This window comes from Polyodon spathula, chromosome 14, assembly GCF_017654505.1.
Source record: "Polyodon spathula isolate WHYD16114869_AA chromosome 14, ASM1765450v1, whole genome shotgun sequence".
In the NCBI taxonomy this organism is placed as follows: Eukaryota; Metazoa; Chordata; class Actinopteri; order Acipenseriformes; family Polyodontidae; genus Polyodon; species Polyodon spathula.
This window is the reverse complement of record NC_054547.1, coordinates 11,351,559-11,364,195: the sequence shown is the minus strand read 5'-3', so window position 1 is coordinate 11,364,195 and position 12,637 is coordinate 11,351,559. Positions and strand designations below refer to the sequence as shown.

Sequence of the window (12,637 nt, the reverse complement as noted above, 5' to 3'; positions counted from 1 at the left end):
TTGAAAGTCACAGATCAGGGGATAGGTATAAAAAAATATCAAAGGCCTTGAATATCCCTTGAACCACGGTCAAAATGATTATTAAGAAGTGGAAAATGTGTATGGCACCACCAAGACCCTGCCTAGATCAGACCATCCCTCCAAACTGGATGACCAAGCAAGAAGGAGACTGATCAGAGAGGTTACCAAGAGGCCAGTGGCAACTTTACAAGAGCTACAGGCTTTTATGGCCAAGACTGATCAAAGTGTGCATGTGACAACAATATCCCAAGCACTCCACAAATATGGCCTGTATGGTAGGGTTGCAGAAGGAAGCCATTACTCAAGAAAGCCCACCTTGAATCCTGTTAGAAGTATGCAAAAAAACACTCAGGAGATTATGTAGCCATGTGGCAAAAAGTTTTGTGGTCTGACGAAACTAAAATGGAACTTTTTGGCCTAAATGCAAAGGATTATGTTTGGCGCAAACCCAGCATCATGTTATGGGGATGTTTCTCATCAGCAGGGACTAGGCACTTGTCAGGATAGAAGGGAAAATGAATGGTGCAAAGTACAGAGAAGTCCTTGAGAAAAACCTGCTACCCTCTGCAAGAAAGCTGAAACTGGGATGGAAGTTCACCTTTCAGCATGACAATGATCCAAAGCACACAGCCAAAGCTACTCTCGAGTGGCTAAGGAACAAAAAGGTAAATGTCCTTGAGTGGCCCAGTCAGAGCCCTGACCTCAATCCAATCGAAAATTTGTGGTATAACTTGAAGATTGCTGTCCATCAATGCTCACCAAGAAACTTGACAGAGCTTGAACAGTTCAAAGTGGTGTGATTACCATTACATAAGAGTAGATGTTGAACTTCATGCTGATTTGAACTCTGCTCTCGCCAAGATAAGCACCAACTAAGATGTAGCTTTGCAGTAAACTAATGTGATCCATCTGCATCTCCATCTGTGACGGGGAACTCCCCGTCTATATGAACATGCTTGGAACTGACAGGGAGGGGGTTAAATTTCTCCCTGCCAGAAAAACATGTGAGAATGTGGCTGGAGTCCTAATTGAATAATTATTGATTAATTGGGCTCCAGCGACAGGGGATAAAAGCCAGGGGAGAGGCCCTGGCTGGCAGAAGAGTAGAGTAGAGTAGAGTAGAGTAGAGTAGAGTAGAGTAGAGTAGAGTAGAGTAAATAAATAAATAAATAAATAAATAGTGAGTGTGTGTTTTCTGTTTGGGGTGTGTTCTTTTGTTTGGAGTTTGCTTTATGTTGGAGAGTTTTTATTTAAAATTAAAGGAAGACCTGGAACCTGACTGTTTTGTAAGTTCATTTTGATTATTTCTGGTAGAGCCTCTTTTTTTTGGCCCTTGTGCCTATTTATTTGATTATTTTATTTAATAAAATAACTTTATTTTTGCCTTTAATCTGTCTCTGAGCCTCAATCCACTCGCCAGCCTGTCACACCATCCATTTGCATTGTTTTCCATCTGATGATGTAGATATCCTTCTGTCTGGTGTTGATTGCTGAAGTGTAATGCTGGCTCCAGGGATCAACTCATTTTGCCTCCCCAGAGCATCAGCACACAAAATGGCTGCGATGCTGGCTCTGGGGATCAATCCAGTGCGGTATCCCCAGCGCATCAACATGACAACCGTCTGGATTGAGCTAAGTAGGGTACATCTCTGGGGTCTTCAAATGGGCACCTTCCATCCTCGGTGTTTTGTTGACTAGCCCACGACACCTCAAGAGGGCTCAACAGTGATTCTGGCGTCCCAGCATCACCCCCCTCCATCCCCCACTCAGCTCAGCCCAGCTTACTTACCTGTACATCAGCATTGCTTTCTTTCTATTGTGCTTGAGATCCCCATCCAGAATCTTGGTATCGTCAACGACGAGGAAAGACGACGAAGTCTCTCCGTGCTAGATAGTAGATATATATATATGTATATATATATTATATATATATATATTATTATATATATATATATATATATAGAGATAGAAGGAGAGAGAGAGAGAGAGAGAGAGAGAGAGAGAGAGAGAGAGAGAGAGAGAGAGTTCAGCTAAAGGTTAAACTAAGAGTATTCTTTAGTAATGTGTGGCCCGCTATACACATTAGGTTAAGCTAGTTTTCTGGATATCCGGCCCATGATAAAGTTTGGTTGCACACCTTTATTCTAGACTATTCACTGGAATAAGCTAGTAGTATGAAAAGAACAAAAGAAATGAAACACTCAAGTCTACTAGATTTAATCAAATATTTTAAACATAGACATCAAACAAAATCACAGAAAATGTGAACAAAAATACAGATCAAAGAATCATGATAAGTTTTCAGTATGAAATGTGACACACTGACAAAATGAAAACATTGCAAAGTTAGTTAACACAATCCTGGCAGCGTTGATGCATAGATCTGATCAGCCTCTGGACAGACTGCTGTGGGATGTTCCAACACTCTTCCTGTGCAGCTGCAGCCAGCCAGTGAAGGTTGGCTGGTCGCAGTTGTCTCCTGTGGATGGCATTGGCGATTTGGTCTCACATATGTTCTATTGGAAAAAGCTGGCCATGGCAAGACCTCGACATTATTTTCCTCAAGTCTTGCAATTGTAAATCTATCATCGTGTGGTCTTGCATTGTCCTGCTGGAAAATGGACACTTCCAGATTGGCTTGCATGAACGGAAAAACTGTTGCCTCCAAGACTTTGTCAATGTATCGCTGAGCAGTAAGGTTGCCCTCAAGTTGCACCAAAGGCATTCTTGTGTTAAAGGAGATGCCTCCCCAAATCATCACACTTCCACTGATTGGCTTGAACAACACAACAGTCAGCATAACGCTCACCATGACGTCTCCACACATCTTCCGTCAGGTCTGTCAAGGGCAAAACAGCATTCATCGGTGAATAAAACACTCCACCACTCTCCTGCCACCACCTCTGATTTTTTTCTGGCTGTTACCCCTGATCAGCCTCTGAGCATGCAAATCATTTTCATGCAGACACCGAGCTATAGTCATTCTGTTGATGCGTGGGTTATTTCTTCCTAGAATTTCTCATGCTGTAGCTGCTGCAGTCTGAAAATGTTAACACAGATGGATCAGTTGGATGTGACGGTCCTGGGCTGATGAGGTGACCCTCTGCCTTCCAGGACATGGCCTGTTCCTCATAGAGCCAGTTTCCTGGTTTCTCTGGACTAGTCTGCTGATTGTTGAAGCAGATCATGTCATTCTCTGGGCAACTTCTCTCACAGACAGGCCGCCTTCAATCATGCTGATAGCAACCAGGTGATCTGCATTCCTCAAGCGGAGCATAGTCATATTTTTCGCTGTTCTTGTGTTAATAAAAATCATGTATTTTCGAATGGCTATTTATACAGATTCTTTATCAACTTATTTTGGCAATTTTAGCTCAACTCAAACACAAAACACTGAGCATCTGGCATTTTTATGAAATCACATGACTTGAGCTCAGTATTTTGTTATCCCAAGGAAAAATACTACTCAAACTATCAACAAATTTACTATTTAAAATGTAAATAACATTATGTATGTGCCCAATGAGCTATTGATGTAAAACTTAGACAGTGCTGTGTGGGGAATTGTTGCTGTGAGGAAACATATATTGTGTTTATATGACAAAGCATGTACAACTGCCAGAACCTTTGATGTTGCAATCATGCATGTAATTAAATTGACAAGTTCACTTAATCAGGAATACCAGACTATAACTGGGAAGGGTGATTCATCAACATTTTGTAACATTAAGAAAAACTGGGATTTCCCCTGGCCTAATCCACAGACACATTGTCTACAGGAAAGGTGCTAAAAAGCTCCTATAAACAATGACTGCTATATCCTTCCTTACAGTCAGCAGTGAAATTACTGGATGTAAATCCCTCTTGGTTTCTGCAAGCGTCTTTCTTTCTAAAATTAAATGAAAGTTATGAGGCAAGATAATAAGAAATGCAATGCCAAAAACTGTTTTCTCAATTCTATAACTGCTGTAACCATTCTATAGTGATTCTGAATGATAAAAAAAAAAAAACTAAGATAGATACACACTATGAATAGGCTTTTTCTGTCTTCATGTATCCTTATAGAATACCTTGTACAGAACTGAGCTTTTAGGTAATGCTGTACACTAAGAAATAAAAGACACGTTTGTAAACGTCCACACTCATCATGCTTCATACAATCCTGTGTACCACCCCTGGTCATCTTACTGTATATCACCCTTCAGATACCAGCATATTTCAGATTAGATTTTATAGGGCAGCCTGAAATTGTAGTCTTTTCAGTTGAATTTTAGTGTGGTCAGAGAAGGATGCTAAAATATAGTAAATGCATTGTATGTACAGAAAATGCAAATGGAAAGCATAGAAAACGGCAAGATTTCAAATTTACCATAGGAAACCTTTATAAGGAAAATCAGGGACATACACATATCTAGTATTCTATAGTAGTAGTGTCCAAAAACTATAATTGACTGTACTATATGGCATGCTATGGGTAGACAACTCCAGTCATGATGTGCCTTGACATTGAAAGTTTAATACAATAAGTATAAATGAATACATGCCTTAGAAAATTATTATTATTATTATTATTATTATTATTATTATTATTAGTGTTGTTGTTGTTTTATGCAGAGTGAATGAGGAATTCCCCACATTCCTGGCCCCAGGGTAGAAAGGGATACAGATTATAATGTAAGTAAAACAAACATAGTCACATTCATTGAACTGAGGAGTCTTTAAGGTTAATGTTGTTCAAAATAATTATACAATTTGACTTCTTATTTATGAGGTGGCTCATTAAGGACGGTGGGAAAAAAATAGAAATGTGCTATGTTGAGATTATTTTAATTTTTTTAATGTCCTCAATGAGCCGCCATATATTTATATTCTTTGAAAAAGGTTTTAGTTTTACTACATACTAAGGCATTGAGTGCATTTTACAGTAGTTTTTATATAATACAAATATAAAAATACAATTCAGTACTTGTTATGCAAGGCAGTACAAATTATGTGTGTGTGTGTGTGTGTGTGTGTGTGTGTGTGTGTGTGTGTGTGTGTGTGTGTGTGTGTGCATGTGCATGTTTTTGTGTGTGTGTTTATGTGTGTGTGTGTGTGTGTGTGTGTGTGTGTATGTGTGTGTGTGTGTGTGTGCGTGTGTGTTTTTGTGTGTGTGTTTGTGTGTGTGTGTGTGTGTGTGTGTGTGTGTGTGTGTGTGTGTGTGTGCGTGTTTTTGTGTGTGTGTTTATGTGTGTGTGTGTGTGTGTGTGTGTATGTGTTTGTGTATGTGTGCGTGTGCATGTGCATGTTTGTGTGTGTGTGTGTGTGTCAGTTATTGAATGGATGGTATTTGGGTCTGCTATTATGTTAGATATTTTATTTTAAAGAAACAGTTGTTTTCACTGTATTAATTTCAATCTGCCTAAAAATATGATCTTATGGTCAATGCAGAGTTTGGGATCACATTATCCTTCCAGTAAGTGAAACAGTAAACCAAGTCAATATTACATTGTTTGGTATTTGCAAACCTTGGGAAAAGCATTAGGTTCCATAGAACCTCAATTTTGAGGAGTTAGAGGATGTTAGTAGAAAAACATCCCCTCAAAGAATCTTCCTGCAAAGCTGCAGAAAAACAAATACCACGTGTTTACATTGGAAATGTGTTATTGCAAACTATGATATCTGGTAATTTAAAGAAACCTCCATTTGCATGCTTTACTTGCAGGCAGTCTTGCACTTCCTCACTTTTTAACAACTTTTTTTTTGTCTTTACCTAAAATAAGGTAAACACAGTATACTGGGAGATTTAAAAGTAAATAGGGTAACTGACAGGACTGGACTTTATTGAGAGTAACCCAAAAGCTCCAGGGTAAACAAAGAAATATTTCTGAATGAATTTATCTATTTATTTTTACTAACTACTTTTCTAGATACATATGTATTCAGGTTAACTAATTGTTACTGGGTAACAGTGATTACAAAATTTCCAAATAGATCACTTATATCAAGAGTTATTTTAAGCTTGACTGTGATTTTTCACTGTCTAAAAATCTTTGAAAAAAAATTTCAGGAAACAGTGGGGATGACAGGGATCTCAGCACAGGATATAAGCAGCTGAACTGCACTGAGATGCAGTGTTTCAGATTTGCCAGCTAGTAAAAAGTTTAAGGATTCTACTACCTTGAATTAAGAACCACAGACTTATTAATTCACAATGGTAAGTAAGTCTTAATATAGAAAGATATTGTAAACATTTTCATATTTAGAGAGCTTATGAAAATCCAATTGTTAGGTTGTTTGATTTTTTTTTTTTCAGGCATGCATTCTTAAAAACTAATTCTAAATATAATATGACAACATTTTGGCTTCTTATAGAATTGTATGTACAGTTGGATTTGACTAAACACCAGAATTATATATGTTTTTTTTTTTAAATGTTAAAGAAATCTTCAAAAATAAGTACATTTCATATTTTGATAACTTTATATAACTTTATATACAGTAATACTATATCAATAGTTATGGTATTATCAATTGTACTTTTTAAGCAATTTCCTCCTTTTTTATTGTGTAATTTTTTTAATGGCTATCAATAGGTTGTGACTGTTGGAAAATGTTTGAAGCAGATCCCCAAGACTTCGGTTCGTCTGTGTTTATTGAGCCTTATTTGTTATGGTAAGCAGATATTTATTCATTGATCCATTTCCATTGCAAAGTGTGGTTAGAGCTATGGAGCTGCGATATATGTGTGAAATCATTTACTAGATTGTTGCAAAGAACTGCTGATTAAGATCTGTATGTTGATTTCTTCTTTCAGAGATTACCATGCTGAAATGCGTTGAAGGGTGGACATACCACTACTCTTCTGATAAAATGAACTGGGAAGATGCAAGGAAATGGTGCCAAGACCACTACACTGATATGGTTGCAATCCAGAACCAGGAAGAAAATGTTTATCTCAATGAAGTGATTCCATTTGTCCATGGATATTACTGGATTGGGATTAGGAAAATAAATGAAACCTGGACCTGGGTGGGAACCAACCAAATACTCAGTGAAGAAGCAGAGAACTGGGCTGAAAATGAACCCAATAATGGTAAAACTGCTGAGGATTGTGTAGAGATTTATATAAATAGAACAAAGGATTCTGGAAAATGGAACGATGAACCTTGTAAGAAACAAAAAACTGCATTGTGTTATTCAGGTAAGAGGATGATAAAAAATAAAAAAAACTGTTCAACACAGTAATTATGTTAAATCGTGTTTTCCCATTTTCTAAATACAGATTGCTGTATACACTTGCAATTCTGAGTTCCGTGTCATGATGTCACTGAGTTGCTTTAAGTACAAAAACAATCACTGTACTTTAGTAAACTGTTCTTGTTCTCTTGCAGCTGCTTGCCATGCATCTTCATGCAATGGCCATGGTGCATGTATAGAAATGATCAATAATTACACTTGCAAGTGTCATGAAGGATTCTATGGACCCAAATGTGAAAACGGTACATTCACTTCAATGTTTTTTGCCTTTCTATTATTGTGGTTTGGGATTTATTTAAATTGTTCTTTCAATATAATAAGTTATGTTTTACATTCAAGCTGTCCTTATCTGTTCCAGTTGTGGACTGTGCCACTATGGAGAAACCCCAAAAAGGGCTTATGGATTGCTCTCATCCTTTTGGATTTTTTTCTTATAACTCTGCCTGTGACTTCAGCTGTGAAGCAGGATACAAATTAAATGGCTCAGACAGAGTCCAGTGCACAGCTTCCAAAGAGTGGACATCGCAGTCTCCTGTATGTGAAGGTAAAGCATATTTTCTATGTTGACGATATTGATGTTTAACTACAACTCCTTTGTGTATGTGTATTTTATTTTAGATTACAACAAACAATGTTGTCTTCTTTTTCAGCTGTTGGGTGCAACACTCTTACAGCCCCTCAGAATGGTGATATGGTTTGCTCTCATCCGATTGGCAATTTCAGCTTTAAAAGCACCTGTGAGTTTAACTGTGAGGAAGGATACTCACTCATTGGATCTAGCAAACTTGCTTGCACTTCGTCAGGGAAATGGGATGAAGATCAACCACAATGTGAAGGTATATACTGTAAGATTAACCCTAATGCTACAAAAACAATTCTGAAAACACAGGTCTTTCCATTACCTAGCATTTCAACCTGCCACTTCATATAAAGACTGGTTTATTGTAGGTAACAGCAGGATTCACCTGAGCTAAAGGCTTTACTTTCTCTTTAACATATTTTGCAGCTGTGAAGTGCCACACACTCGAAGCCCCCCAGAATGGCAGCATAAACTGCTCTGACTTTGGGTACAACTCCAGCTGCCAGTTCAGCTGTGCGGAGGGGTTTGCTTTGAAGGGAGCCGAGAGTCTGACCTGTAGAGCATCTGGGCAGTGGACAGGAGAGCCTCCTCAATGCGAAGGTAAGAGCGGCGTCAACACGATGAATAAAAAACAAACACTCATGAAACATGAATAATGTGGGCGTGTATTGTAATCCTGCGCAAAGTTTTTTTTTTTTTTCAAATACATAGTAGTATTTTCAGCACGTATTTTCTTTTTCTCCCAGCTATTAAATGTGAAAGCCCAAAGACAGTTGCCCACATGGTTTTGAACTGCACCCATCCCATTGAGAGTCTCGTCTACAATTCCACTTGCCTGCTGAGCTGCGAGAAGGGGTTTGTGTTAAACACCTCAGGAAGTCTTCAGTGTACATCTTCTGGGAAATGGAGTGCAGAAACACCAACCTGTAAAGGTAAACCTCACGCCTACTTCACATGCATGCGGCTGGCTGAAAAGTTTTTTGATGATCCTTGCAGGATATACAGGCAGGATTGAAGAAAGGTGTTGAACGTCTGTATTCATTATATTTTCTGCTCTACGTTTACAGCTGTAACATGTAATCCACTGACAATGCTGAAGAAAGTCTTCATGAACTGCTCTCATCCATTTGAGCACTTTGGTTACAAGTCGAAATGCTCCTTTTACTGTGCAGAAGGACGATTGAGTGGATCAAGTAATTTGGAATGCAACTCTTCTGGGAAGTGGACAGCAGAAATACCAGTGTGCGAAGAAGGTAATGCTTTACAAACAGCATTCAGAATGAATCTACTGTACTGCTAAATGAATGATATTGTAAAGTTGGTTCTGTCGATACACATTATTCATTACTGTATTCTGTTTCAAACACAGATCCCAGCACCTCGACAGATTACAGAAACATTGGCCTGGTTACTGCGTCAGCTTGTCTGTTATCTGGACTGAGTTTCATAATGTGGCTTGTAAAGCGCCTTCGGAAAGGTAAGACATGGTTTGCTTTTTGTCAAAAGATTTAAGAAATAAATTAATAATAATAATAATAATAATAATAATAATAAATAATAATAATAATAATAATAATAATAATAATAGCTAGAATTCACCAGGTTATGTAACAGTTTAGCCGCATCCTGTCTGTGTATTTAACAGAAACAGCTTGTTTTCATTCTTTGATGCTTAAGAGACGTATGAGAACTTTGTTTTTCAGTTTTATTAATAAATTGTTTTAACTAGTTTAAAAATTCTTCTATTAAACTGGTCCATTTTTTTTTTCTATTTCCAGCTAAGAAATTTGATTTAGAAAGGTACGTTCAATTTTAAAATATAATCTAACTTTCAATATTTGCTGTATATAGCTCTGTTAAATGTGGAACATGCAATTGTTAGGCCTGCTCATATGTGTTATGAATATATACAGTACTATGTATTTCATCCTCTCTGTTACATTAAATTATATTATAATGCCTATATATAGATCTTCTTGTTTACTTTGCAAAAACTCAGTATAAGTGATAACTATTGAGACAATTGAGAACTTCAACAGCTGGGTAAAAGGATTGTCTGATGTATGCCTGAATTCAATAAAGCTAAATATTAATATTAGGACTGGATCTTATAATGACTCAGCAGTCACAGGGGCTAGCTGTTGAAAAGTTTCCAGAATGGTATTGTTCTATAGCTGGTTAGTATGTTGTCTACAAAAAGACATTTACTTACATTTGCTTCTTTATTTTTTCAGGTGTGAGGAACACTGAACATCGATAAGTAACCTTACCTAACAAAGGTGCTGGCATCTGTACGTTGTGAAAACAACATATGAAATGAAAAAATACCCATATTATTTAGCACTGTGTGCTCAGGAAAATGATGTATGCTACTTAAAGAGATATGAAAACATGGCATTAGATTATCTATTGCTTTGAATATTGCAATATCTGTATAAATGTAACCAAACATCATGATCATATTGTATCTTACAGTAATTTATTTTGTATTGTTCATTATTTATTTGTGAGACTATTTATATATATATATATATATATATTATAATAATGGTATGTGAATTCTTTGATAATCAGTGTTGTAAAAAAATAAGTTAAACGTGTGATTTGTGAACTAAAATAAAATGTTTTTTTTTTATTGATTCAGGTTACTTCTATCTATGTACAGCTGGTACTGTAACACATTGAGAAAGAAGGTTAACTTTTAGTTACACGTTTATACTCATATATTGAGCAAAATGTGAAAGGAGAACATAAACTAACTGGAGGGTAAACAAAGAAATTAAGTAATGTAATGGTTTTGAGCTTAAAACTAAAGATGAGTTAATGAATACACTGGGTAAATGATAATGGTGTGTTAAATAAGGGAGAATAAAAGTAATTAAGCCTGGCTTGGAATAAACATGTCTCATTTACTAGAGACCTTACGTGGGTCACTAGGACCCAGTAGAAGTTACTGGAGTCAAGACCAACTCCAGGTTAATTCAATTAACTCAGTAATTATGTTTAAAGGGATGTGAGTATGTGTGATTCGTGTGGGTGATGGTAGGAGTTTGGTTGGAGAGTTGGAGAGCAAGAGATTGGATTGTTGATGTGAGTGTTGTGAGAACTGGGAAACGAACTATTGGAAAAGGTATTGGACCACAACTGGGATTGCGATTTGGTTTTGGTGACGAGGTACCAGGCTTAGCCTGCCTTGTTATTAGTTAGGGAAACATTTATTTAGATAGGGCCCGAGAACGGGTTAGGTTTTGTTTTGTTTATTTTCTTTTGGGTTGTAAATAATAAACACACACTACGGCATTTCCTGGCACCCTGTGTCTAAAGTGTTTATTTGAAGAAGGAAAATGTGTGACCAGAGGGCAATCCGTCACAATATGTAATAAGCACACTCAGATTTCAGTGTTCACTTGAAGGGGTTCATTAAAAATAGAAATACTAACATGTGTAATAGTAAAGTTGATAAAGTATAGCTACTATAGCTACTTGGACTTTGGGCTGTTTTTCAAATGCCCCCCTGCTCATTATAGCCTTCATTGAGTTTTTTAAGTAGTTCATTTTCGGTCTGATTTTCTCACTTACATTGTTACCAATGCATTGGTCTGTCCCTTTCAGTCACTCAGCCAAACAGCAGCACAATGTTTCCATTTCAGGCAATCAGCTTCTAAAACTAATGTCATCCTATCAGGGTACCATCAAATATGCTGAAGATAGATTGCAGGTACAACCTGGGAAGACTTACCCACAGTTTTATAATAACAAAATGTGCGGTGGTGTTATCTTTGATTTTTTTCCAACAGAGGAAGTTGTGCTTGACATAATAGGGTGTGTTTTCACAGCTCTATTTCCTCAGAAGGGATGCAAATAACACATTACACGTGTCAGCATCATGAATAGTACTGTGGTTCACCTCAAGCACATCAGTGGTAGGTTAGAAATAAGAGTACATAGCAGTTTGAGTCATTCCATACATGTACATAGCAGTTTGAGTCATTCCAGACAATCTGCAGAAAAGCACAGGCTGGCATTAAGAACTGTAAAGTAAAATTTGGAATGACTGAAACTGTTATTCAGTGGTAGCCTGTGACAGAGCGCGAATGAATCCGAGTCAACAATCTCCCTCCCGACCTGTGAGGGCACGGTATAAGTGTGCCCCGGACTGGATGGTTTGACAGTTCATTCCAGGGTCAGTCGGAAGTCGGCCATCCAATACTAGAAGTCAGCGCCTTACTGCCGTAGGCGATGTGTCAGTCATGGATTGGAGGAGACTTGAATGCACTCGTTTATTATTGTTTTAGGACTAAAACCCAGTATTATTTCACAGTGCAAACTACACATTGCTCTGCAAAAGAAAAAACAAAATTGCACCATGAACTATCTGTATGTTATTGTTTGAACACTGCATCACCTCTCACTCGCCCACTACAAACCATTTTTCCACAGAGCCTTATTTGTATTCCTGTGCATCAACTGATTTAAAAAAGCATACAGCATATGGAAAAAGGGAAGCCCAAGGGGTGACTCCTGTAGACAGGATAGGAATAGTTTCATCATATTGGAGCCAGCATAAATCACCATAAGAATCCATGGTACAAATGTACAGTATCCAATTGCAAATACATCTTAATTAAAAAGAAAAAAAAAATAAACTGCATCCATAACTGACCAGTGCCTTTTACCAAACAGAAAGTGACACGATTTAACAATATGTAGAGTATATCATAATCATTAGAACTTGTATTTAAAAAGCCACGTTTGAATCCTAAAGTACATTTATTAGAACACCCCATTGTTTCTGTA

The 12,637-nt window shown here is 37.3% G+C and overlaps 1 protein-coding gene across 1 annotated transcript; it reads left to right on the top strand.

The window, feature by feature from the left end:
- The first annotated feature begins 6,138 nt into the window (after window positions 1-6,138).
- LOC121327234 (E-selectin-like) lies at window positions 6,139-10,994 on the top strand. The gene is made up of 12 exons (XM_041271148.1): window positions 6,139-6,217; window positions 6,597-6,675; window positions 6,818-7,204; window positions 7,395-7,502; window positions 7,619-7,804; window positions 7,911-8,096; window positions 8,267-8,440; window positions 8,587-8,772; window positions 8,908-9,093; window positions 9,210-9,317; window positions 9,619-9,640; window positions 10,075-10,994. Exons 1-12 carry the CDS (start codon window positions 6,215-6,217, stop codon window positions 10,088-10,090), a joined length of 1,641 nt encoding a protein of 546 aa, XP_041127082.1. The 5' UTR covers window positions 6,139-6,214; the 3' UTR covers window positions 10,091-10,994.
- The last annotated feature ends 1,643 nt before the right edge of the window (window positions 10,995-12,637 follow it).